Source organism: Schistocerca serialis, chromosome 2 (assembly GCF_023864345.2).
Source record: "Schistocerca serialis cubense isolate TAMUIC-IGC-003099 chromosome 2, iqSchSeri2.2, whole genome shotgun sequence".
Taxonomy (NCBI): Eukaryota; Metazoa; Arthropoda; class Insecta; order Orthoptera; family Acrididae; genus Schistocerca; species Schistocerca serialis.
Window position 1 is genome coordinate 706,323,108 of NC_064639.1, and position 25,966 is coordinate 706,349,073.

Genomic DNA, 25,966 nt, shown 5'->3' on the forward strand with positions numbered 1-25,966 from the left:
ATGTTGCACCAATCTGCTACTCTACATCCACTGTGTGGTGAGTAGCATCTATCCTTTTCATAATATTGTCATTATTCTATACTAGATTTTGCATTTTTTCAATTACACGCCTCTTGTGTTGATGCTATTTTAATTAACTACGAACTGTATATTCTGAAAATGGTGCTGGTATTAAAATGAGTTTCTATATTCTCCACCGTATTTTTTATACAGATACTGGTCTTGCAAAATATGCCAAGACTTAAATTTTACATTCACGATATTTCATTAACTTTTTTTCCTTTTCCTAGTGAAAGTACACATTTTTGAATACACAAATAATACTTTTGCATTCTAAAGTACAAACACCTAATAGTGTGTATATGTGTACACCACACCTTTCCCATTACCCCCACCCAATACATGTCAGCTACACTGAAGAGCCAAAGAAACTGGTACACCTGCCTAATATCGTGTACGGTCCTGCGAGCATGAGGAAGTGCTGCAATATCACGTGGCCTGGACTCTACTAATGTCTGAAGTAGTGCTGGAGGGAACTGACACCACGAATTCTGCAGTGCTGTCCATAACTCCGTAAGAGTGCAAGGGGAGGAGATCTCTTTCTAAAAGCATGTTGCAAGGCATCCCAGGTATGCTCAATAATAATCATGTCTGTGGAGTTTGGTGACCATCAGAAGTGTTTAAACTCAGAAGAGTGTTCCTGGAGCCACTCTGTAGCAATTTAGGACCTTTGGGATGTCACACTGTCCTCCTGGAATTGTCCAAGTCCGCCGGAATGCTGGATGGACATGAATGGACGCAGGTGATCAGATGGAAAGCTTATGTACATTTCACCTGTCAGGGTCGTATCTAGACATACCAGGGGTCCCATATCACTCCAACTGCACACGAACCACACCATTATAGAGCCTCCAACAGCTTGTACAGTACCTAGCTGACATGCAGGGTATATGGATTCACGAGTTTGTCTCCATAACCGTACACGTTCACCTGCTTGATACAATTCAAAACGAGACTCATCCAAAAAGGCAACATGTTTTCAGTCATCAATAGTCCAATGCTAGGCCCAGGTGAGGCATAAAGCTTTGTGTTGTGCAGTCATCAAGGGTACACGAGTGGGCCTTCGGCTCCGAAAGCCGATATCTATGATGTTTTATTGAATGGTTCGCACAGTGACACTTGTTGATGGCCCAGCACTGAAATCTGCAGCAATTTGCGGAAGGGTTTCACTTCTGTCACATTGAATAGCTCTCTTCAGTTGTCACTGGCCCCGTTCTTGCAGGATCTTTTTCCGGCCGCAGCGATGTCAGAGATTCTATATTTTAGGGGATTCCTGATATTCACGGTACATTCGTTAAATGGTTGTATGGGAAAATCCCCACTTCATCACTACCTCAGAGATGCTGGATCACATCACTCATGCGCTGACTATAATGCCATGTTCAAACTCACTTAAAACTTGATAACCTGCCATTGTAGCAACAGTAACAGATGCGACAACTGTGCAAGGCCCTTGCCTTATACAGGCATTACCAACCGCAATGCTGTATTCTACCTGTTTACTTCTCTCTTTATTTGAATACGCATGCTTAAGGGGATACGGAATCGGATTTTGGGTTAAAAAATCGAATTTTTTTTTATTGGCGTATTATATTCTGCCATGTTTCCTCTTTAAAATGACGTATCATACATAGCTCTACTACAATTATAACTATTTTATTTTTATATATTTGTGAGATCGGGTATTGCGCTTTAGTTATACACGTCTCTCGTGGCTGACCATGAACTTTTTGGCAGTACCTTTAAAGTGACATGAATTCAAATATCCCGGTTTCCAGCGACTATTTATACACTAGTTGCCCGAAAATGTTTCTCTCTGGTTTCCTCAAGTTACTCTTTGACTTTGTGGCGGGACTGTTTTGTAAACAGTGTGATATAAGAAAGTAGTTGTTGTTGAGTTATTTCGTATTTAGTGCTTCATTTTTCGCAGTGAAAATGCCTAGAGCTAAAGCAAAAGTATTTAAAAAGCGTGTGAACTGGCAAAAGAAAAGAAATAATGATTCATTAGCAAAGCAAAGCAGTTCATCATCATCACTGTTGGAAAATGTGAATCCACTTATTACTGATTTGCCGAACGAACTTACACCAAATGAAAACAGTGCTTCTCATAAAAAACTAAGAGATTTGGAAGAGAAATATAATTTACTTGATAGAGGGAATGAAGTTTTTGAACTCATTGATACGAATATATTGTGTGAAGCTCTTGAAAACAGTTTGTGCTGCAAAAAATGTCATGGAAACGTTTCTCTGAAAGTAGAATCCCATGTTGGCCTGGCTGCCCAGTTTAATTTAATATGCAGTGTTTGTAAATACAGCTGTAAGTTTCCAAGTTCGGTTTCAGTAACTGTAAATAATGGATACAAGAAAACTGAACTTTATAGTGTAAATATTAGGTTAGTTTATGGATTGCGAGCAATTGGTAAGGGCAAAGCAGCTGGTGATATGCTATGTGGTGTTCTAAACCTTCCAAGTGCACCTTCAAAGTTTGAAGCTTACAATTATGTACTAGGATCTGCAGTTGAAGATGTAGCACAGAAGTCAATGCAGGTTGCGGTGGAAGAAGCAGTGGAAGAAAATGACGGCAGTCGTGACCTCACAGTGGCGTTTGATGGCACGTGGCAGAAAAGGGGCCACACCTCCAACAATGGTGTTGTAACAGCAACTAGTGTTGATACTGGCAAGGTTATTGATGTTGCAATAATGTCTAAATACTGTAGGTGCACAGGCAGGCTGAAAAATGAACACAGTGATGACTGTATTGCTAATTATTATGGTAGTAGTGGTGGCATGGAGGTTGCTGGGGTGAAGAAAATTTTTCATCGCTCTTCACAGTGGTATAATGTTAGCTATGTCAAATATCTGGGAGATGGTGACTCTAAAGCATTCAAAGAAGTTTTGGAAAGCAAACCATATGGGAACAGTGTAAATATAAGCAAACTTGAATGTATAGGACATGTGCAGAAGAGAATGGGTGCCAGGCTGAGAAGGTTAAAATCAGTTATGAAAGGGAAAAAACTAGATGATGGGAAAACCTTGGATGGCAGAGGAAGATTGACTGATTCCATAATAGACCACATTCAGAACTGCTATGGCCTTGCAATCAGGCAAAATACAGGCAATCTTGAAGAAATGAGGAGAGCTATATGGGCTTTATATTTCCACACCGCATCCACAGATGAGCATCCACAACATGGTTTGTGCCCCAAAGGTGAAAACAGCTGGTGTAAATACAATAGGGGACTAACAACAGGAGAGAAATACATTCACCACCACAGTCTACCATCAGCCATCATGGCAGAAATAAAGCCCATTTTCAGAGATCTGGCTGACAGAAGTCTTCTGATGAAATGTCTTCACGGAAAAACGCAGAACCCCAACGAGTGCTTGAATAGTGTGATATGGCATCGTCTCCCAAAAACAGTGTTTGTCGGAATTAATACACTACATTTTGGTGTGTATGATGCTGTGGCAACCTTCAATCTTGGAAATATAACTAAATGCCAGGTCCTTCAAAAGTTGGGTATGTGTGTTGGTTCCCGTACGGTACGTGCTATGTTCTTTTTAGATCAGCACAGACTAAGGCATGCTGATAATATAATCAAGACATTAGTGAAAAAAGCAAGACAGGTGCAGAGGGGTGCCAAAAGAAGACTTGAAGATGATTATGAAGACTGTGAAGGGGGTATTAGCTACGGATCAGGAATGTTTTAATCTTCTTTCTCCGTTTCCCGTAAGTTTACTTTTTACTTCATCTAGGAACATTATCTCAGGTACTGGTCAACCTAGAAGTCTGAAATTTTTATGACGTAGTGACATAGGTCCCTATTACATACTGAAACAACGATTTTTTAATTACTTGATTTACAAAAGACTTAGGGGTGATAGTCTAGTAAAAAGCGATGGAAAAAATTTACTTAAAAATAAATGTACAATATCTCTGTAAGAAAATACTTTGACAATAAACTGTTGTTTCAGTATTGTTGTAACATATGAATGCACATACAGTAAAATTTTTACCTCTCTGTCTCCAGTAGTTTGTGAGAAAATGTTCCCTATAGTAGGCATATATTAACATTGCGGGGATAGGTGATTCCGTATCCCCTTAAACCAGTTTCTTTGGTGCTTTAATGTATACCTCTGATGACACTGCAATACTGTCAGAGGCAGCAAAGGGCTTGCAAGAACAGTTGGACGGAATGGACAGTGTTTTGAAAGGAGGGTAGAAGATGAACAACAAAAGAAAAACAAGTATAATCGAAAGCAGTCAAATTAAATCAGGTGACGATGAGGGAATCGGATTAGGAAACAAGATGCAAAGTAGTAGATGAGGTTTGCTATTTAGTCAGCAAAACAACTGATGATGGCTGAAGTAGAGAGGATATAAAATGAAGACTAGCAACGGCAAGAAAAGTATTTCTTAAGAAGAGAAATTTGTTAACACTGAATATAGATTAAAGTGTTACGAAGTCTTTTCTGAAGGTACCTGTCTGGAATGTCGCCATGTATGAAAGTGAAACATGGACGATAAACAGTCTAGAGAAGAAGAGAATAGAAGCTTTTAAAATGTCATGCTACAGAAGAATGCTGAAGTTAAGGTGGGTAGATCATATAACTAATGAGGAGGTACTGAATAGAATTGGGGAGACAAGAAATTTGTGGCATAACTTGACTAAAGGAGGATTTGGTTGATAAGACAGTGTTGTACATCAAAGGATCACTAATTTAGTACTGCAGGGAACTGTGAGTATGGGGGATGGAGGGGTGCAGAAGGGAGGGTTGGCAATTGTAGAGGGAGACCTAGAGATGAATATAGTAAGCAGATTTAGAAGGATGTAGGTTGCAGTAGTTATTCAGAGATGAAGAGGCTTGCACAGGACAGAGCAGCATAGAAAGCTGCATTGAAGCAGTCTTTGGACTGAAGACCACAACAACAATTACAGCAGACAAATGTGTCATTACTTTCAGTTTTCTGATTTTATTTTATTTCCACATCATTGGCACTCAAGCATTAATCGCCTTGCACAATAATGAAGTTATTTCTGTCAGTTCACTCAAGAAATAAGAAATTTGGAAGTAATTGTGGCAAATAGCGTAATAAACTACCAATACGATGTCTTAGAATACAAAATTTCCATCTCCTACTTCTTCTCAAAAGTGTACGAACTGAGCACAAAATTTGAGGATTTTTGCAAAAAGTGCAAAAAATGGGTATTTTTAGCCCACTTTAAGAAAAAAGTCTTCTGTAATACCCATATCTCACTGATACTCAAATTAATAGAGGGAAACATTCCACATGGGAAAAATATATCTAAAAACAAAGATGACGTGACTTACCAAACGAAAGCGCTGGCACGTCGATAGACACACAAACAAACACAAACATACACACAAAATTCAAGCTTTCGCAACAAACTGTTGCCTCATCAGGAAAGAGGGAAGGACGAAAGGATGTGGGTTTTATGGGAGAGGGTAAGGAGTCATCCCAATCCCGGCAGCGGAAAGACTTACCTTAGGGAGAAAAAAGGATGGGTATACTCTCGCGCGCGCGCGCACACACACACACACACACACACACACACACACACACACACACACACACACACACACACAGATACAAGCAGACATATTTAAAGACCTATATGTGTGGATGGATATCTGTGTGTGTGTGTGTGTGTGTGTGTGTGTGTGTGTGTGTGTGTGTGTGTGTGAGAGAGAGAGAGAGAGAGAGAGAGAGAGAGAGAGAGAGGTAGGTAGGTTTGGGGGGGGGGGGGTTTCTATCTTTGGTCACAGATCATGACATATTTCATTCTTTTTCTGCTATAATAACTACTGAATCAAAATGGTTTATTACATTCAAAATGTAACTGTGCATTACCAACAAACTGGACCATCATGGTAGTAAAAAGTGTTGCACAGCAGCTGCATCACACATAGTACACACTGCAAGTTTTACACCATTGTCACATGGTGTAAATTTTGGCGAAGTTCATAGCAGCCTGCCTGTCATTTCTTGGAAAGGATCCATGTTATAAGAGAATATTAAGCATAGTTTTTTACTGTGCAGAGCTACTGGTGTGCTAGTTTAATTCACAGTACAGTACAGAATATTTTGTGTTCGCATAGTTTGCTGTTTATGTGGAACGCTAGTGCACTGATGAAAAATACAAAGTGTTGCTATTGTCTGGGGTGGCTCATCCACTGCTGGTTTCTTTTGAAGTGAGAAAACCAGCACCTTCATCCCCACTGGGACTACAACTGACAGGTGTGCAACACCAGCTGTGGTGACTTTCTTTGCTGTAGATTCCCTAGCCTTATAAGTGTTTCTTTACACAAGATCTCATGCCTGATGATACATTTCTCTAAGTGTCAGAGGTCAAAGCTAGAAGAGTTCTCTTTTGGGATCCTAAACTTATTTTTTCTTCTAGCTACTTGAAATTTTTACAGTTTTCATTAATTTGCTGTAAAATTTCATGAGGGGAACGATACTGCTGGCCAATGATGTCCCTGAGGATGCTGGAATAACTGCAATATTGTGCTGTTCCAGAACCCAGTATGTGTCACTCCTTGATGGCCAATAAAATTAATTTGCTGGGCCATGTGGGTGCATATAGCTTATGAAAGCATCCTTCTGCTCAGCAGAAGTCTCAAAGACACTTCCAATCCACCGCTCTTTTTCGTACATGCATACAGCATGTTGACCTGGCTGTAAGTCCGATATTAATATATCCTCCACACTATTGTCACTAATACTGGCCAGAAAACATGACGCATTATTTGAAACTCTGCCAATCTGACTTCTTGTTTCATCAATTGTCAATAAAATGACGACTGATAAGAGTATCCCCATGTTAAAACCTCACTTCTTGTATCACTTAACTTTGTTCAATGGATTCTTTGCTGATGAAAGCAAATTTGTACCATTAATGCTCTCAGTGCAGCATCAAAACATATCAGACCTCCAGCCAGGACAATATGGTATTTATGAAAAACAGTGATGGATAGGAAATATGTGTGGGACTTCCACTGAGTGGAAGGATGCTTCAATAAGCCTTATGTACTCTGAAGGCACAGCAAATTCATTTTACAGGACATCAAGGAGTGACAAGCGCTTAGTTCTGGAACAGCACATTACTGCAATTATTCCAGCACCCTCAGTGACACCATCTGGTCAGCAGTATATATTGTTTTCCTCATGACATTCTACGACAAATTAATGAAACCTGTAAAAATTCAAATAGTTAGAAGGAAATGTAAGATTAGGATCCTAAAAGAGACCTCTTCTAGCTTTGACCTACAGCACTTTACGAAATGTATCATCAGGTTTGGAAACCTGTGGTAAAGAAACCCACCCATGGATGCTATTGCTCAGCAATCATGCATGGACCCCTGTTGCTGTGGGGATTGGGATGCTGGTTTCCTTACTTTTAAAAGAAACCAGTACTGGACAAGCCACGTGGTCAATAGCAACACATTTATACAATCTTTACATCTGTACACTAACATTCCTCATAAACCACAAACTATGTGAAAACAAAATAGGTTACACTTTGAACCAGAATTAAACTAGCACAGCAACAGCATTGCCCATTAGAAAGACTTATTCCAAATTCTCTATAACTAGCCCTTTTAAAAAAAAAAAAAAAGACTGGCAGACCGTTATGAAAGCCATCAAAATTTGCACCATGTGACAATGGTGCAAAACTGATGGCAATTTGTATAATGCATGTTGCAGCTATTATGCAACACTTCTACTACTATGATGGTTCAGTGTCTTGGTAATGTACAGTTAAATTTTTAAGTTGATAAATCAGCTTAATTTGGAAGTTATTACAGCACAAAAAAAGCTGAAATATGTCATGATGAATCATAACAAAAGATGCCCATTTTTTTCGAGTTCTTGACTACTGCTGATTTGATCTCACTTTCTAGTCATCAGGACTTAAAATATTTCCTTCCCCACAGAGTAATAGACAGTAACTGTGGCACACAGAACATTTCATTTTTTCAATTCATCTCCACCTTGTCAGCTTTTTGAGTCCTCTATGCTCGTACTGAAAAATCAAATATAGTAATTTAAGTTGTTCAGAACATGGTTTTTCTAATGAAAATGGTTTGAAAGAATTTTCAGAAGACCTGTATGTAAAAGTGGGCTACAACTACCCATTTTTGACATTTTTACAAAAATGGTAAAATTTGCTCTCAATTTGTAAACTACTGAGAAGCAGTAAGAGAATGAAAGTTTATATTCTACAACCACGTATTGATAGGTTATTACCTGAAACTTTTCAGGTTTAACCCTGCAATCACTTCCAAAGAATCATGAACCTTAACTGTACTTTTTTCTCCAGGCCTATTTTTTCAGGCAACTCTGTTTCAAATTATCCATGAGATAATTGCTGAAAATTTTTAAGTTGTACAAGATGTCACAATTTTGTTCCCCACTCCCACTCCCCCTTCGAGAAAATGTTGCCGGAAAAATTATATCTCAAATTTGGTGAAAAAACAGAGCTGCACTTTGTATAGCTTCATTGTGGGGCCAAAACAAAATATCTACAACTGTTACAGATTTATAGCATTTTAAAATTTTTTCCGCAATTCACATCTTTAAAATAGTGTTTGCTGTGTCACCTTTGGAGGCCTATATCTCACGGTAGGAAGTTTTTTGGAGAAAACAAAAAAATAGGTGTTTCTTACTTATTCCTGAATTTTAAAATATGCTAAATTCAGTAACATCCAAGACTATGAAGAAAACCACCTGCCAGAAGTGATACGGATTATGCTTAAGGTAACTTGCTACCGCCCATCAAATAGCGTGTGTGTGTGTGTGTGTGTGTGTGTGTGTGTGTGTGTGTGTGTGTGTTTTCGCCAACAGCTTGAGAAAGGCATTCCATTCCGGAAGCTAGCAAAGTAAAGCTCTGTACCTTTTGTGTGAATCTGTCAACAATGTAGCACTTCTGCCTTTAGGTGAGTCACCTCCTTTATTCCTAAATAATTCATTCTTCTCAACCAGTACTTTCCGTAAATTATTATTACATATGTTTGCTACATGTGACTCAACATTTATAACCTTTCCATTTAATTCAATAGCAATGTTATCCTGTACTCTTACTGGTGACTTCTCCGATTTCACTACATTCCTTATAACCTTAAGTCAGACTGAATTACTGATTTCTGAAATAATGTGGACATTCCTCGAATTTTAATAAATTTTCTTAGTAGTTAGGGGTAGTTTTTGCAATGTGCATGTACTGCAGGATCTTTAGTTGGTCTTGCCACCAGATGCATTTCCTTTTTCCCCTCTTGTGATCCGTTGTTTTCTTTGTGGCTGTTTACTGTTTTCTCTGATTAGCTTATGCTGAAAGCTATTTTCAAATAATGATATGAATTTATCATCAAACAGAGTAAATGTTATGTCATCATTTGGTTCACCATAAATTTCATCCAAGTCTTCTTTTGTAAGCCATTCTTAAAAAGGTTTGTTCTGGGGTCACTAATTAGTCTAAGTGATCTTTCCCTCTCTTATTCAATTGTAGGCTGTGTTTAGTATACCCCAGTCTCCCAGCTGTAGCAACAGGCACTGCACTCACATGAGATTTCATTTCAGTCATCGGCAGCCTGCTCAGCTTAAGAGTTCATACGGCTAACCCGATGCTAGTCATGGCACTGTAGGACCTCCACAAAACTCACGTGTGTGTGTGTGTGTGTGTGTGTGTGTGTGTGTGTAGTTGCCACTCCTATTTCATTTATGTTACCTGTAATGCTTTAATTTTGGTCTTTTCAGACTGTTCCCCGTTCCACCTATGATAACCTGAGACCCTTTGTCAAAATCTTTACACATATTCACCTATGTCCTTGGCACCAGGACAAGGCTAGCACTTGGCTCCATAAAACTTGTGACCTGGTACCCTGTTCCTAATTTGTCCTGTACCATCTGACCTACACCCCTCGCATTGCTACTAACTAAGAAGCAAGACTCTTTTCTTCCTACTCTCTTTTGGTACCGACCTGCATTTAGTTTCTTTGCTAGAAGTTTGCTGCACCCTACAGTTGGATGAGGCTCTTCCCGCCCTACTTCAAGTAACAAGACCAATTTATTACATACTTTAAGCTCAAATCTATGTGGAAGAGCTATTCCCTTTCCTCTCTTACCTGTTACCTTTACCCAGTGCCCACAATCTCTTTTTCCCTTTAACCTACACAGTTCAAATTTTGTGTAATCTAGTTCTGTCTGAGGGATACACTGATTCACTCTTCTTTTTTGCAGAGCCTACAACAGTCCCATTGGAGAGATTTGTTGAGTTCCCCATTCAAATTACTCCAAAGGAATTCTAGTCAACAATCGATACCACTTCCTGTCTGACTGTCTGACTACCCTACAGTAATATCTACACTTATCTTGCAGTGCAACACAGATTAAACACTCTAAAATAGGATTAATTCACTGATGGGTCATTCCATGTCAATTCAACCAATTTGAGAAAATGTTCCAGCTGATAGTCTCAGATTTGGCTGAAATTTAGCACACCAGTGCTACCAAGTATGGAACACTCATGTACAAAATTTTAAGTTCCCCTGCCAATTAGTTCCAGAATTATGGCTTGTGAAAGAAGGTGGCGTGACCCGGAAATTGCAACCCGCATCTGGCAATCTATCTTCAGACCCAACTTCAGGTCTTAATAACTTTGGAACTATTCCACACAGTCCAGTGAAATTTTTACAACCCAGTAACATCCACTTAGAGAACATACTCTATGAATCAAAACACCAATAACATATTTCTGAGGTTGTTGTTGTTGTTGTTGTGGTCTTCAGTCCTGAGACTGGTTTGATGCAGCTTTCCATGCTACTCTATCCTGTGCAAGCTTTTTCATCTCCCAGTACCTACTGCAACCTACATCCTTCTGAATCTGCTTAGTGTATTCATCTCTTGGTCTCCCTCTACGATTTTTACCCTCCACGCTGCCCTCCAATACTAAATTGGTGATCCCTTGATGCCTCAGAACATGTCCTACCAACCGATCCCTTCTTCTGGTCAAGTTGTGCCACAAACTTCTCTTCTCCCCAATCCTATTCAATACTTCCTCATTAGTTATGTGATCTACCCATCTAACCTTCAGCATTCTTCTGTAGCACCACATTTCGAAAGCTTCTATTCTCTTCTTGTCCAAACTATTTATCGTCCATGTTTCACTTCCATACATGGCTACACTCCATACGAATACTTTCAGAAATGACTTCCTGACACTTAAATCTATACTGGATGTTAACAAATTTCTCTTCTTCAGAAACGCTTTCCTTGCCATTGCCAGCCTACATTTTATATCCTCTCTACTTCGACCATCATCAGTTATTTTGCTCCCCAAATAGCAAAACTCCTTTACTACTTTAAGTGCCTCATTTCCTAATCTAATTCCCTCAGCATCACCCGACTTAGACTACATTCCATTATCCTTGTTTTGCTTTTGTTGATGTTCATCTTATATCCTCCTTTCAAGACACTGTCCATTCCATTCAACTGCTCTTCCAAGTCCTTTGCTGTCTCTGACAGAATTACAATGTCATCGGCGAACCTCAAAGTTTTTATTTCTTCTCCATGAATTTTAATACCTACTCCGAATTTTTCTTTTGTTTCCTTTACTGCTTGCTCAATATACAGATTGAACAACATCGGGGAGAGGCTACAACCCTGTCTTACTCCCTTCCCAACCACTGCTTCCCTTTCATGTCCCTCGACTCCTATAACTGCCATCTGGTTTCTGTACAAATTGTAAATAGCCTTTCGCTCCCTGTATTTTACCCCTGCCACCTTTAGAATTTGAAAGAGAGTATTCCAGTCAACATTGTCAAAAGCTTTCTCTAAGTCTACAAATGCTAGAAACGTAGGTTTGCCTTTCCTTAATCTTTCTTCTAAGATAAGTCGTAAGGTCAGTATTGCCTCACGTGTTCCAGTGTTTCTACGGAATCCAAACTGATCTTCCCCGAGGTTGGCTTCTACTAGTTTTTCCATTCGTCTGTAAAGAATTCGTGTTAGTATTTTGCAGCTGTGACTTATTAAGCTGATAGTTCGGTAATTTTCACATCTGTCAACACCTGCTTTCTTTGGGATTGGAATTATTATATTCTTCTTGAAGTCTGAGGGTATTTCACCTGTCTCATACATCTTGCTCACCAGATGGTAGAGTTTTGTCAGGACTGGCTCTCCCACGGCCGTCAGTAGTTCCAATGGAATATTGTCTACTCCGGGGGCCTTGTTTCGACTCAGGTCTTTCAGTGCTCTGTCAAACTCATCACGCAGTATCATATCTCCCATTTCATCTTCATCTACATCCTCTTCCATTTCCATAATATTGTCCTCAAGTACATCGCCCTTGTATAGACCCTCTATATACTCCTTCCACCGTTCTGCTTTCCCTTCTTTGCTTAGAACTGGGTTTCCATCTGAGCTCTTGATATTCATACAAGTCGTTCTCTTATCTCCAAAGGTGTCTTTAATTTTCCTGTAGGCGGTATCTATCTTACCCCTAGTGAGATAGGCCTCTACATCCTTACATTTGTCCTCTAGCCATCCCTGCTTAGCCATTTTGCACTTCCTGTCGATCTCATTTTTGAGACGTTTGTATTCCTTTTTGCCTGTTTCACTTACTGCATTTTTATATTTTCTCCTTTCATCAATTAAATTCAATATTTCTTCTGTTACCCAAGGACTTCTACCAGCCCTCGTCTTTTTACCTACTTGATCCTCTGCTGCCTTCACTACTTCATCCCTCAAAGCTACCCATTCTTCTTCTACTGTATTTATTTCCCCCATTCCTGTCAATTGCTCCCTTATGCTCTCCCTGAATCTCTGTACAACCTCTGGTTCTTTTAGTTTATCCAGGTCCCATCTCCTTAAATTCCCACCTTTTTGCAGTTTCTTCAGTTTTAATCTACAGGTCATAACCAATAGATTGTGGTCAGAGTCCACATCTGCCCCTGGAAATGTCTTACAATTTAAAACCTGGTTCCTATATCTCTGTCTTACCATTATATAATCTATCTGATACCTTTTAGTATCTCCAGGGTTCTTCCATGTATACAACCTTCTTTCATGATTCTTAAACCAAGTGTTAGTTATGATTATGTTGTGCTCTGTGCAAAATTCGACCAGGCGGCTTCCTCTTTCATTTCTGTCCCCCAATCCATATTCACCTACTATGTTTCCTTCTCTCCCTTTTCCTACACTCGAATTCCAGTCACCCATGACTATTAAATTTTCGTCTCCCTTCACTATCTGAATAATTTCTTTTATTTCATCATACATTTCTTCAATTTCTTCGTCATCTGCAGAGCTAGTTGGCATATAAACTTGTACTACTGTAGTAGGCGTGGGCTTCGTATCTATCTTGGCCACAATAATGCATTCACTATGCTGTTTGTAGTAGCTTACCCGCATTACTATTTTCCTATTCATTATTAAACCTACTCCTGCATTACCCCTATTTGATTTTGTGTTTATAACCCTGTAGTCACCTGACCAGAAGTCTTGTTCCTCCTGCCACCGAACTTCACTAATTCCCACTATATCTAACTTCAACCTATCCATTTCCCTTTTTAAATTTTCTAACCTACCTGCCCGATTAAGGGATCTGACATTCCACGCTCCGATCCGTAGAACGCCAGTTTTCTTTCTCCTGATAACGACATCCTCTTGAGTAGTCCCCGCCCGGAGATCCGAATGGGGGACTATTTTACCTCCGGAATATTTTACCCAAGAGGACGCCATCATCATGTAATCATACAGTAAAGCTGCATGCCCTCAGGAAAAATTACGGCTGTAGTTTCCCCCTTGCTTTCAGCCGTTCGCAGTACCAGCACAGCAAGACCGTTTTGGTTATTGTTACAAGACCAGATCAGTCAATCATCCAGACTGTTGCCCTTGCAACTACTGAAAAGGCTGCTGCCCCTCTTCAGGAACCACACGTTTGTCTGGCCTCTCAACAGATACCCCTCCGTTGTGGTTGCACCTACGGCACGGCTATCTGTATCGCTGAGGCACGCAAGCCTCCCCACCAACGGCAAGGTCCATGGTTCATGGGGGGAGGATTTCTGAGGTAAAATAAAAAAATTCCAAAATGTGATTAAAAAATGTAATACATTAAAAGGTACATATCGTAGGTGCCCTCTATGCCAAATATAATTCACATCCACACGCCAGAAAAAAGTAACTATTCTTACCCTTGCACCTTCCAGCTGGTCTACTGACTACATTGCAAAGGAATTCAATGTTTCTACGTATATGGTAAAGCAAGCTAGGAAAATAAAAGCAGCCGAAGGAGTGTTTCCACAACTTCAGCAGGCTCAGGGTAAGCAACTGAGTTCAAAAATAAAGGTGCTAGTATCGGAGTTTTATGAAAATAATGACTACAGCCAAATAATGCCTGGGAAAAAAAAGACTACGTAACGGTGAAAATGGGAAATGTACGTGTACAAATGCAAAAAAGACTGTTGCTATGCAACATATCAGAACTCTATGTAGAATTCAAGGAAAAGTATCCCAATACCAAAGTAGGTTTATCACCTTTTTTTCAATCTTCGGCCAAAATGGGTTGTGCCTGTAAGTGCAAGGTGGACACACAATGTTTGTGTATGTGAGACCCATCAAAATGCTAAGCTGACGTTTGCTGCTATGAAGGATTCTGGTCTGGACTAGAAAGGTGTAATGAAGCTGCCAGTGTGTGACATCAGTTCCTGCCAGTGCATGATACACTGGTATGAAAAGTGTCCTGGTAAGGCAAATCTTGCAGAACACATGAATAACAAACTGTTTGGTAAATTCCTTATGGATGACAATGAACTTGTTTCTTATAAACAATGGCCACACATGGATCGCACAAGCCTTGAAACAAAGCAAAGTACAGTGGAAGATTTTGTTGAAATGTGTTGTAAAAAAAAAAAAAAAAAAAAAAAAAAAAAAGAAGAAGAAGAAGAAGAAGAAAAAGAAAGACAAACTGACCACACACAGCTTCACAGCAACAGCACAATCTGCTTATCTCCAGTTTTGTAATGATAATTTGAAACAAGGTGCAATTATAGTAATACTAGACTTTTCTGAAAATTATGCATTTATAGTTCAATATGCCCTCCAAGGATATCAGTGGGACAACAGTCAAGCAACTCTCCAGCCATTTGCGATTTACTATAGAGGTGAATCAGGTGATGTGTGTGTCATGAACCGGTGTGTTTTTAGTGACTGTTTAATTCATGATGCCACAGCAGCTCATGCCCACATTCGCACTGTCATGGCATATGTGAAAAACAAGCTGCCTCACATACATTTTGCGAAATACTTCAGTGATGGGGCAGCTAGTCAGTACAAAAACTGTAAAAATCTCAAAAATTTATGCATGCATTACCATGATTTTCAGATTCACGCAGAATGGAATTTTTTCGCAACAAGTCATGGTAAAAATGTATGTGATGGTATTGGTGCTACCATTAAGCACATGGCATCACGAGTTAATCTGCAGCACCCTACAGAAGGTCACATTCTAACACCTCTTCAATTATTTACGTGGGTACAGAAAAATATCTCTGGCATACAATAATTCTATGTTTCGAAAGATGAGGTGAAATCAGTCAAAGAGTTGCTAAAAAGCAGACTAGAACACGTTAAAACTGTTGCAGACACAAGGAGCCACCATCACTTATCTCCAGCGGACTCTGACAATGTGCGGACGAGCAGACTGTCCGGTTATAACTATAGGTTCATGCACAACATGTGTCTTCACAGTGTGTCTGACTCAGGATTCAGAAGCATAAGCAGCAACATACAAACATGTTGCTATGTTATTGCTGTTTATGATGACAAATGGTACTTAGGATGTGTTGCAGAGTGCTGTGAAGCAGAAGGTGATGTATTTGTGAACTTCATGCCACCAACAGGACCACCAAGATCATTTCATTGGCCCATTTGGCAGACAGGTGTTGGATTCCTTTTGAACGTATTTTTATGTCAGTTCAGTTCCTACCACAGTGTCAGTAAGATAGTACAATTTGCCACTCAATGTACAGAGTGCAGTAGCTTAAGTGTGGGAGAACTTCTGTTTGAAGCACAATCGACTGGTTTTTAGCAGTTAAGGTGCAGTAAACATTAATGATAGGTTGTGTTAATCTGTCTATATGTTGTTGCTTAGTGATTAAACAGTCGTGGGAGAGGATAAGAAGAGGCAGAACAGTTTACGATATGTTTTTACAAAATTGTGTTGTGGAACAATGGCCACATCACCAAATACATCTGTCAACTTCCATTGTACACAAATGTCTTGCAATAACATGCTGAAATTTTTTGAGATATATATTATTATGGTCTACTTATGCAGTGTGTGAAATTTGGCTTGGATACCACTTGTCCCTTTTGTGCTACCACACTTCGAAAATCCATGTTTTTCAGGTAATTTTTCAAATTTTTGTGTGCCTGTAACTCAGTTTCTGTGACTGATATGGGCATGATGTGTTCTGTGTGTGTTTAGGCCACATTAAGCTTACCACAAAAAAATTAATACCCTTTTTGAGTGAATTATATTTGGCATAGAGGGCACCTACAATATGTACCTTTCAATGTATCAAATTTTTTTTAATCACATTTTGGAATTTTTTATTTTCCCTCATAAATATGTTGTTGGTGTTTTGATTGATGGAGTGCGTTCTCTAAATGGATGTTACTGGATTGTAAAAATTTCACTGGACTGTGTGGAATAGATCCAAAGTTATTAAGACCTGAAGTTGGGTCTGAAGATAGATTGCCAGATGCGGGTCGCAATTTCCTGATCACGCCACTTTCTATCAAAAGTCATAATTCTGGAACTAATTGACAGGGGAAACTAATACTTTGTACACGAGTGTTCCACACATGGTAAAATTAGTGTACTGAACTTTAGTCAAATCTGAGAATATGAGCTGGAGCCCCTGGTTGAACTGACATGGAATGACCCTGTACACACTTTACACTACATTAAATTCTCATTATCTATGAGCTACAAACATTTGGTCTCCAAGTTAATGCTTCATATGTATGATATAACCCCCCCCCCCCCCCACACACACACACACACACACACACACACACACACACACACACACTCTCTCTCTCTCTCTCTCTCTCTCTCTCTCTCTCTCTCTCTCTCTCTTCCCTCCAATACGAAACTGGCGATCCTCAATGTCTCTGAATGTGTGCTGTCAACTGATACCTTCTTTTGGTCATGTTGTGCCATGGATTTCTTGTCTCTCTAATTCTATACAGTACTTCCTTGCAAAAATCGCCCCATCTTATCTTCAACATTCTTCTGTAACACCATATTTCGAAAGTTTCTATTTTCTACTCACCTAAACTGTTTCTCGTCCATGTTTCACTTCCATACATGGATACACACCAGACAAATTCCTTCATATAAGACTTTCTAACACTTAAATCTATATACAATGTTAAAAAATTTCCTCTTCTTAAGAAATGCTTTTCTTGCCATTATCCATCTACATTTGGTACCCTCTCAACTTTGGCTATCATCAGTTATTTTGCTGACCAAATAGCAAAACCCTTCCACTTTCCTGAGTGTGTCATTTCCTAATTGGATTCCCTCAGCATTTCATTCTCCCTGTTTTGTTTTTGGTGATGTTCATCTTATACCTTCCTTTCAAGACAGTGTCCATTCCCTTCAACTGTTCTTCCAATTCCTTTGCTGTCTCTGACAGAACTACAACGTGATCAGAAACTCTCTTAAGTTTTTGTTTCTTCTCCCTGAACTTTAATTCCTACTCAAAATTTTACTACTTCAACACACAGATTGAATAACACTGGGAGTAGACTACAACTCTGAATCACTCCCTTTGCAACCACTGCTTCCCTTTCACGCCCCTTCATTCTTATAACTGCCCTCTGGTTTCTATACCAGTTGTAAATAGCCTTTCACTCCTGTATTTTACCCCTAATTTCAAAGGGAGTACTCCAACACTGTCAAAACTTTCTCTAAGTCAACAATGTTATAAATATAGATTTGTCTTTCCTTAATCTATCTTATAAGATAAGTCATAGTGTCAGTATTGCCTCACGTGTTCCTAAATTCCTCCGGAATCTAACCTGATCTTCCCCAAGGTCGGCTTTCACCAGTTTTTCAATTCGTCCATAAAGACTTCATGTTAGCATTTCTCATACATGACTTATTAAACTAATGCTATCAGTAGTTCTGACAGCAAGAACTCTTCACTTAACTGTAGTATATGTTAATCAACTGATTCGCAATAAAATATAACTTTTGATCACGAGTCTTACTTTATATTATACAATGTTTACTGTCAGCAGAATATGGCCCAATGTTTGATGCATTTTTACATGATAATTTGAATACACTACCTCAGATCATGAAATCTTCTGTTTTTCGGGGTGAGGGAGAAAAGGAACACACTGGCACAGCTAATAGGGGAACATGTGGATCAGGAAAATAACGAGTCACAAAGAGTGGCTCTGAGGATGGAGGTCACCAAGGGTTTAGGGCAGAAGGGGCAGTACTCAAGAACTGACTATGGTGAATGGACAGTTTCCACCTATGTAATTAGTGTTTGGAGGAAAGGGAATAGGATTTATATAGAATGAACAGAGAAAGCCACTGAAACCACTGGTTGTGTAATGTGTAAAACATTCAGCAACTTGGTGGAAGTTTCAGGTAGCCATGAATACAGATAAACAACCATATCCACATAGAACACAACATAATAACAGCAGTATAGATGGTAAATAATGCGGCATATTTCACATGTGCCGCTACCTCCTGATTTAATAGGAAATGTCAATGATTCGACTGATGCAGGAAATGGTGCACGGTTCTAAACTACAGTCACCCAGACAAATTATCTATAGGGTGCAGAATTGAGAGCATGAGTGGCATACAACTCGAAAGTGTGGGAGGCATAACGATAGTATTTAGCATAGGAAATTTTCATATCAGAAAACAGCGAGAGATAATCAAATAGTTGGTGAAGTATTTGAGTGAACTCAACAAAGTCTTGGTGATATTTGGTGTGAAGAAAAAGGCTGAGTTGGGTTTGAGACTTTTTGAGAGCAAATGGGCATACGAAGAGATTGCAGATGAGGTAGGATATAGATAAAGGTACAATGTTTAAGGATGTACATAATGTATTGAGGAGTAGATTGAAGGTCAAGTTGAACTTATACGATGGAATCTTAGCTTACAAATAGAGGTGTCGGAGTATATCTGTATCTATACGATCTAAAGCACAATTAAAATAATAAACACTGTACATGACATAAGAGAAGATGTCTACCTTAATTTGGTGGGAGGTATAACAGTGTAGCGATGATAGTTACGGTGTTGTCCTGGCTGCTGACCTTGACTGAAACATGTTGCACATAGGTGTGCGTCACACTCAACACACCGTAATGTGGGTTCAACTTCATCAAAGACATCACAGCAACATGCGCATGTATTGTCGTACACGTACTTCAGTACATCTGCAATACCCAATGTGACATATATATATACATGTATAATCCAGCGAATATACTTTAGCCCTAGTCTAGTTTTAAATGTAGTGTAGAGAGAGAGAGAGAGAGAGAGAGAGAGAGAGAGAGAGAGAGTGAGTGAGGACTTAACTAAGGAAGTAGATTGTCGCAAGAGACTTTGTCAATTACAATACAAAGGTAATAATTATCTCATTTGCAGCTGAACCTCGCTTGTGAAATGACAAATGAGAGGTCGAAAAATTTCAAGCATCTGTGAGGAAAATACAGCTCATTGACAAACCAAAGGCATTTGACAATAGCGTTACTAAAAACTGGAATACAATGTAAACAAACAACACAATAGCTCAGTGATATTTGCCAGTGTTCAACGAAAACAAATACACCAGTAAATATCCTGCAGAACACAGAGTATTCATTGTGATACGTCAAACTCGTAAAACTGTAGCTTAGATTTTTCAGTAGTATTTCTCCCGAATGCCTGTTTTCATGAATATCTTAAATATCGATACTCATGAGAATACTGTCTGGGTGAGATCAGAAACGATCACTAATTTTACCAAATGTGTAAGCTAATGCCGCTCTTTCCTCAAAATAGACTGTAACCTACACACAATTTCAACATAACGACACGCAACTCCATTACGATTATTGCAAATAATAATACTTTCAAAAATTCCCGTTCACGACAACTCTAATAACGGGAAATAGATCTAACCACACACGATAAATAATTAAATTGTTGTATATAATCTTCACTTGGCATAATATCACACTGTAAGAAAGTTATGAATGAATTCCACGCATAACTTCCAAGGCAATGGTTACCATCTGCAGTATCAAATTCTTCATCTCTATAAATACATGAAGAGAGAGACTTTCTCATGTTTAGATCACAAATCACCATCTCCGCTTCCGTCGTTACCGCCACACGGCAGTTACTAGTTACCAACACGTGAAAAATACCAACACTGTCAAAAGTACTTGTTCTGTACCATGGACGTTTGTTGTGTACTGTATTTTTTTCTGAATCAAAGATAGTATTATGATAATTTCAAAAGGAGGTTATAGTAATGTAACGAAAAGTTGCGCGAACGTTAACACTGACTACGCTATAAGTAAATCTATTCCTTCAACTTTTATTCTTCATTCACATTCATTGGCATTGCCAAATCGCAGCTAAACTGATACATTCCTGGCCGACCGAGTGCTACGTTTCTGATCAGACTAATAGTACAATGAAGATTTTGCTCTTCTTCGTATTTGTACGATAAAAGTAGACGAAGATGTGAATTACTTTTAACTCTTTGGCTCCCTACTGATAGAGCATTTTCATTAATAGTACATCCTGCTACAAATCGAATATTGACTCACCTATGTGAAAAATCCCTCTGAAATCAGATTTCCTATAACTAGCCTTCATGTAAGATTAAACATTTTTTCATTTACTAATTAACTTTTAGTAAATTACTTTAAGCTCTGTCATTGTGTACTCCAAGTGTAAATTGGAGTAATTTTACCAGGCACTTCTTGAAGTAGGCGTACGTAATGCGGACAAGCCGGACATCATTGTACTAGAAGATACACAAGGTAAGCTCATTTCTGTATGCCTCTATGGTGTTCTATCTGATGTATAGCCAAAAACACACCACTAATCAGTCATACTGAGAAAATATGAGAGATCGTTATACAGAGTGTTTCAAAATTACACCAACAAATTTCGAGGGGTTGTAGAACGCGTATTGAGGAACAAAATCAGGGTAAGAACAGATGTCCAGAAACGTTATCTAATGACATTACAGAGTGGCGCCAGTGCCTGTATATGTATGTGTACTCGGGGTGATTCTGTAATGGTATTACAAACTTTCAGAGATGATGGAGGTGGTTAAATCTTTCAATTTGAGATGTAGGACCCTGAGCCGGAAATGAATGGGTCTTAAAGTTACAAACGAAAATCGTTCCAACACCTCTGACTCGAATACATGTACTGGTATTGTTGTTGCTAAGATATCAGGGTAGGCTATTTACAGAAGTATTAGTATGGGCCTAAACAAGAAGAAAAGTCCAGTATTCAAGGGCTTTAAACGGTATGAGCACTGGCTGATCTTCGCTACTGTGAAACACATCTCCTCTATTTAGCATGTGCTCATAACTCTTAGATTATGCATTATAGAGCCTAAGCTTACTAGAGACTTTTTTTCTTATTTTGGTCCACCTTTGAAAGTTACCTACCCTATAATCTTAGGAGCAACAATACAGGTACATGTATTACACTGTAGAGGTATTAGAACGATTTTCGTTTATAGCTTTTGACTTGTTCGTTTCCAGCCCAGGGACCCTTACCTCAAACTGATACATTTACGCTTCTCCATCATTTCTGAAGGTTTGTAACATCATCGCAGAATCACCCTGTCTAAATATATATATATATATATATATATATATATATATATATATATATATATATACAGGCACCAGTACCTATAACGTCAATGCTCTGTAGTGACATTGAACAACATTTCCAGACAATAAATTCCTATCCTCATTTTGTTTCTCAAGACACCTTCTACAATCCCTCAAAGTTTGTCAGTGTTATTTAAAAACATCCTGAATAATTCATTCCATCAAACTATCAGTTATTGACTTTTTATCGAGACTGTTCTTGAGATATACCAACACTGTCAGAATGTGTTGTGTATTCTTAGATTTTTTTGCATTGACCTTTAAATTTGCTATTGAATGGATAAAACATATCATTTCATTTCTATGGCACACTACCAGAAAAACTGTGTATTAGACATGCTAAATCATTTAGATACAACTACTTTATTCATAACAACAGGTGCCAACTCAGAGGATATAGAAATAAAAAATAACAGACAACCAAAAATACTATACTAGAAGAGAAATCATGATTTGCTGTTTCCTCTAGTGAATCTATTTTTTTTTTCTGCAGAAAGGAATGAAATATTGAGCTATATAACTTTGGTATTTTACCCATATAAATAGAACCTCTGACAGACAGCACAAATGTTTTCAAACATAAATGAAAATTGTTTCTCAGTATCAACTCCTTGTATATCAAAGACGAATTCTTGAATAAAAATAATTAGTCAATTGAAAATGTGTAATTGGCCAGCTTGTAATATAAATAGAGCTCCATGCTTGTTATAGAATATTAATAATATGGGAGTAAATGAGATCACTCAACAAGAAGTAGAGGGCTACACAACAATGTTCAGGTTATAGTCATCAGAAGTTTGGCAGGAAAATGGATGCAGCCCATGTATTATAACTTTGACACAGCCATTTATAAGGACTTGTTGACTGAAACAATTGAAGTAAAAGAAAAATTTGAATTTAAAGTGAGAACATTTGTGTGTGATATGGGGCCATCAAACAGAAAATTTGCAGGGATTCTAAAGCTTACATTTAATAACTTAGGATTCAAAAATCCATCAGATCAAAACATGAAAGTATGAGTTTTTGTGATGTGCCTCATGCCTTAATATTGTTATAGAATCATCAGCTCAATGATGGTTATTGACTAAAATTTGTTCTACATCTACATCTACATCTACATTTATACTTCGCAAGCCACAAAACGGTGTGTGGCAGAGGGCACTTTACGTGCCACTGTCATTACCCCCCCTTTCCTATTCCAGTCGCGTATGGTTCGCGGGAAGAACGACTGTCTGAAAGCCTCCATGCGCGCTCTAATCTCTCTAATTTTACATTCGTGATCTCCTCGGGAGGTATAAGTAGGGAGAAGCAATATATTCGATACCTCATCCAGAAACGCACCCTCTCGAAACCTGGCGAGCAAGCTACACTGCGATGCAGAGCGCCTCTCTTGCAGAGTCTGCCACTTGAGTTTATTAAACATCTCCGTAACGCTATCACGGTTACCAAATAACCCTGTGACGAAACGCGCCGCTCTTCTTTGGATCTTCTCTATCTCCTCCGTCAAACCGATCTGGTACGGGTCCCACACTGATGAGCAATACTCAAGTATAGGTCGAACGAGTGTTTTGTAAGCCACCTCCTTTGTTGATGGACTACATTTTCTAAGCACTCTCCCAATGAATCTCAACCTTGTACCCGCCTTACCAACAATTAATTTTATATGATCATTCCACTTCAAATCGTTCCGCACGCATACTCCCAGATATTTTACAGAAGTAACTGCTACCAGTGTTTGTTCTGCTATCATATAATCATACAATAATGGATCCTTCTTTCTATGTATCATATAATCATACAATAATGGATCCTTCTTTCTATGTATTCGCAATACATTACATTTGTCTATGTTAAGGGTCAGTTGCCACGCCCTGCACCAAATGCCTATCCGCTGCAGATCTTCCTGCATTTCGCTACAATTTTCTAATGCTGCAACTTCTCTGTATACTACAGCATCATCCGCAAAAAGCCGCATGGAACTTCCGACACTATCTACTAGGTCATTTATATACAGTATATTGCGAAAAGCAATGGTCCCATAACACTCCCCTGTGGCACGCCAGAGGTCACTTTAACGTCTGTAGACGTCTCTCCATTGATAACAACATGCTGTGTTCTGTTTGCTACAAACTCTTCAATCCAGCCACACAGCTCGTCTGATATTCCGTAGGCTCTTACTTTGTTTATCAGGCGACAGTGCGGAACTGTATCGATCGCCTTCCGGAAGTCAAGAAAAATAGCATCTACCTGGGAGCCTGTATCTAATATTTTCTGGGTCTCATGAACAAATAAAGCGAGTTGGGTCTCACACGATCGCTGTTTCCGTAATCCATGTTGATTCCTACATAGTAGATTCTGGGTTTCCAAAAACGACATGATACTCGAGCATAAAACATGTTCTAAAATTCTACAACAGATCGACGTCAGAGATACAGGTCTATAGTTTTGCGCATCTGCTCGACGACCCTTCTTGAAGACTGGGACTATCTGTGCTCTTTTCCAATCATTTGGAACCCTCCGTTCCTCTAGAGACTTGCGGTACACGGTTGTTAGAAGGGGGCAAGTTCTTTCGCGTACTCTGTGTAGAATCGAATTGGTATCCCGTCAGGTCCAGTGGACTTTCCTCTATTGAGTGATTCCAGTTGCTTTTCTATTCCTTGGACACTTATTTCGATGTCAGCCATTTTTTCGTTTGTGCGAGGATTTAGAGAAGGAACTGCAGTGCGGTCTTCCTCCGTGAAACAGCTTTGGAAAAAGGTGTTTAGTATTTCAGCTTTACGCGTGTCATCCTCTGTTTCAATGCCATAATCATCCCGTAGTGTCTGGATATGCTGTTTCGAGCCATTTACTGATTTAACGTAAGACCAGAACTTCCTAGGATTTTCTGTCAATTCGGTACATAGAATTTTACTTTCGAATTCACTGAACGCTTCACGCGTAGCCCTCCTTACGCTAACTTTGACATCGTTTAGCTTCTGTTTGTCTGAGAGGTTTTGGCTGCGTTTAAACTTGGAGTGGAGCTCTCTTTGCTTTCGCAGTAGTTTCCTAACTTTGTTGTTGCACCACGGAGGGTTTTTCCCGTCCCTCACAGTTTTACTTGGCACGTACCTGTCTAAAACGCATTTTACGATTGCCTTGAACTTTTTCCATAAACACTCAACATTGTCAGTGTCGGAACAGAAATTTTCGTTTTGATCTGTTAGGTAGTCTGAAATCTGCCTTCTATTACTCTTGCTAAACAGATAAACCTTCCTCCCTTTTTTTATATTCCTATTAACTTCCATATTCAGGGATGCTGCAACGGCCTTATGATCACTGATTCCCTGTTCTGTACATACAGAGTCGAAAAGTTCGGGTCTGTTTGTTATCAGTAGGTCCAAGATGTTATCTCCACGAGTCGGTTCTCTGTTTAATTGCTCGAGGTAATTTTCGGATAGTGCACTCAGTATAATGTCACTCGATGCTCTGTCCCTACCACCCGTCCTAAACATCTGAGTGTCCCAGTCTATATCTGGTAAATTGAAATCTCCACCTAAGACTATAACATGCTGAGAAAATTTATGTGAAATGTATTCCAAATTTTCTCTCAGTTGTTCTGCCACTAATGCTGCTGAGTCGGGAGGTCGGTAAAAGGAGCCAATTATTAACCTAGTTCGGTTGTTGAGTGTAACCTCTACCCATAATAATTCACAGGAACTATCCACTTCTACTTCACTACAGGATAAACTACTACTAACAGCGACGAACACTCCACCACCGGTTGCATGCAATCTATCCTTTCTAAACACCGTCTGTACCTTTGTAAAAATTTCGGCAGAATTTATCTCTGGCTTAAGCCAGCTTTCTGTACCTATAACGATTTCAGCTTCGGTGCTTTCTATCAGCGCTTGAAGTTCTGGTACTTTACCAACGCAGCTTCGACAGTTGACAATT

General features: G+C 39.1%; 1 protein-coding gene across 1 annotated transcript in view; it reads right to left on the reverse strand.

The window, feature by feature from the left end:
* Positions 1-20,740, reverse strand: part of LOC126457864 (uncharacterized) — a 33,966-nt gene extending 13,226 nt beyond the window's left edge. The window contains exons 1-2 of the mRNA XM_050094511.1: positions 20,399-20,740; positions 19,375-19,561 (exon numbers count right to left, since the gene is read on the reverse strand). Coding sequence (XP_049950468.1) covers positions 19,375-19,561; positions 20,399-20,477 — 266 coding nt within the window. The 5' untranslated portion in view covers positions 20,478-20,740. The remainder of the gene's footprint in view (positions 1-19,374; positions 19,562-20,398) is intronic.
* Positions 20,741-25,966: the final 5,226 nt, after the last annotated feature.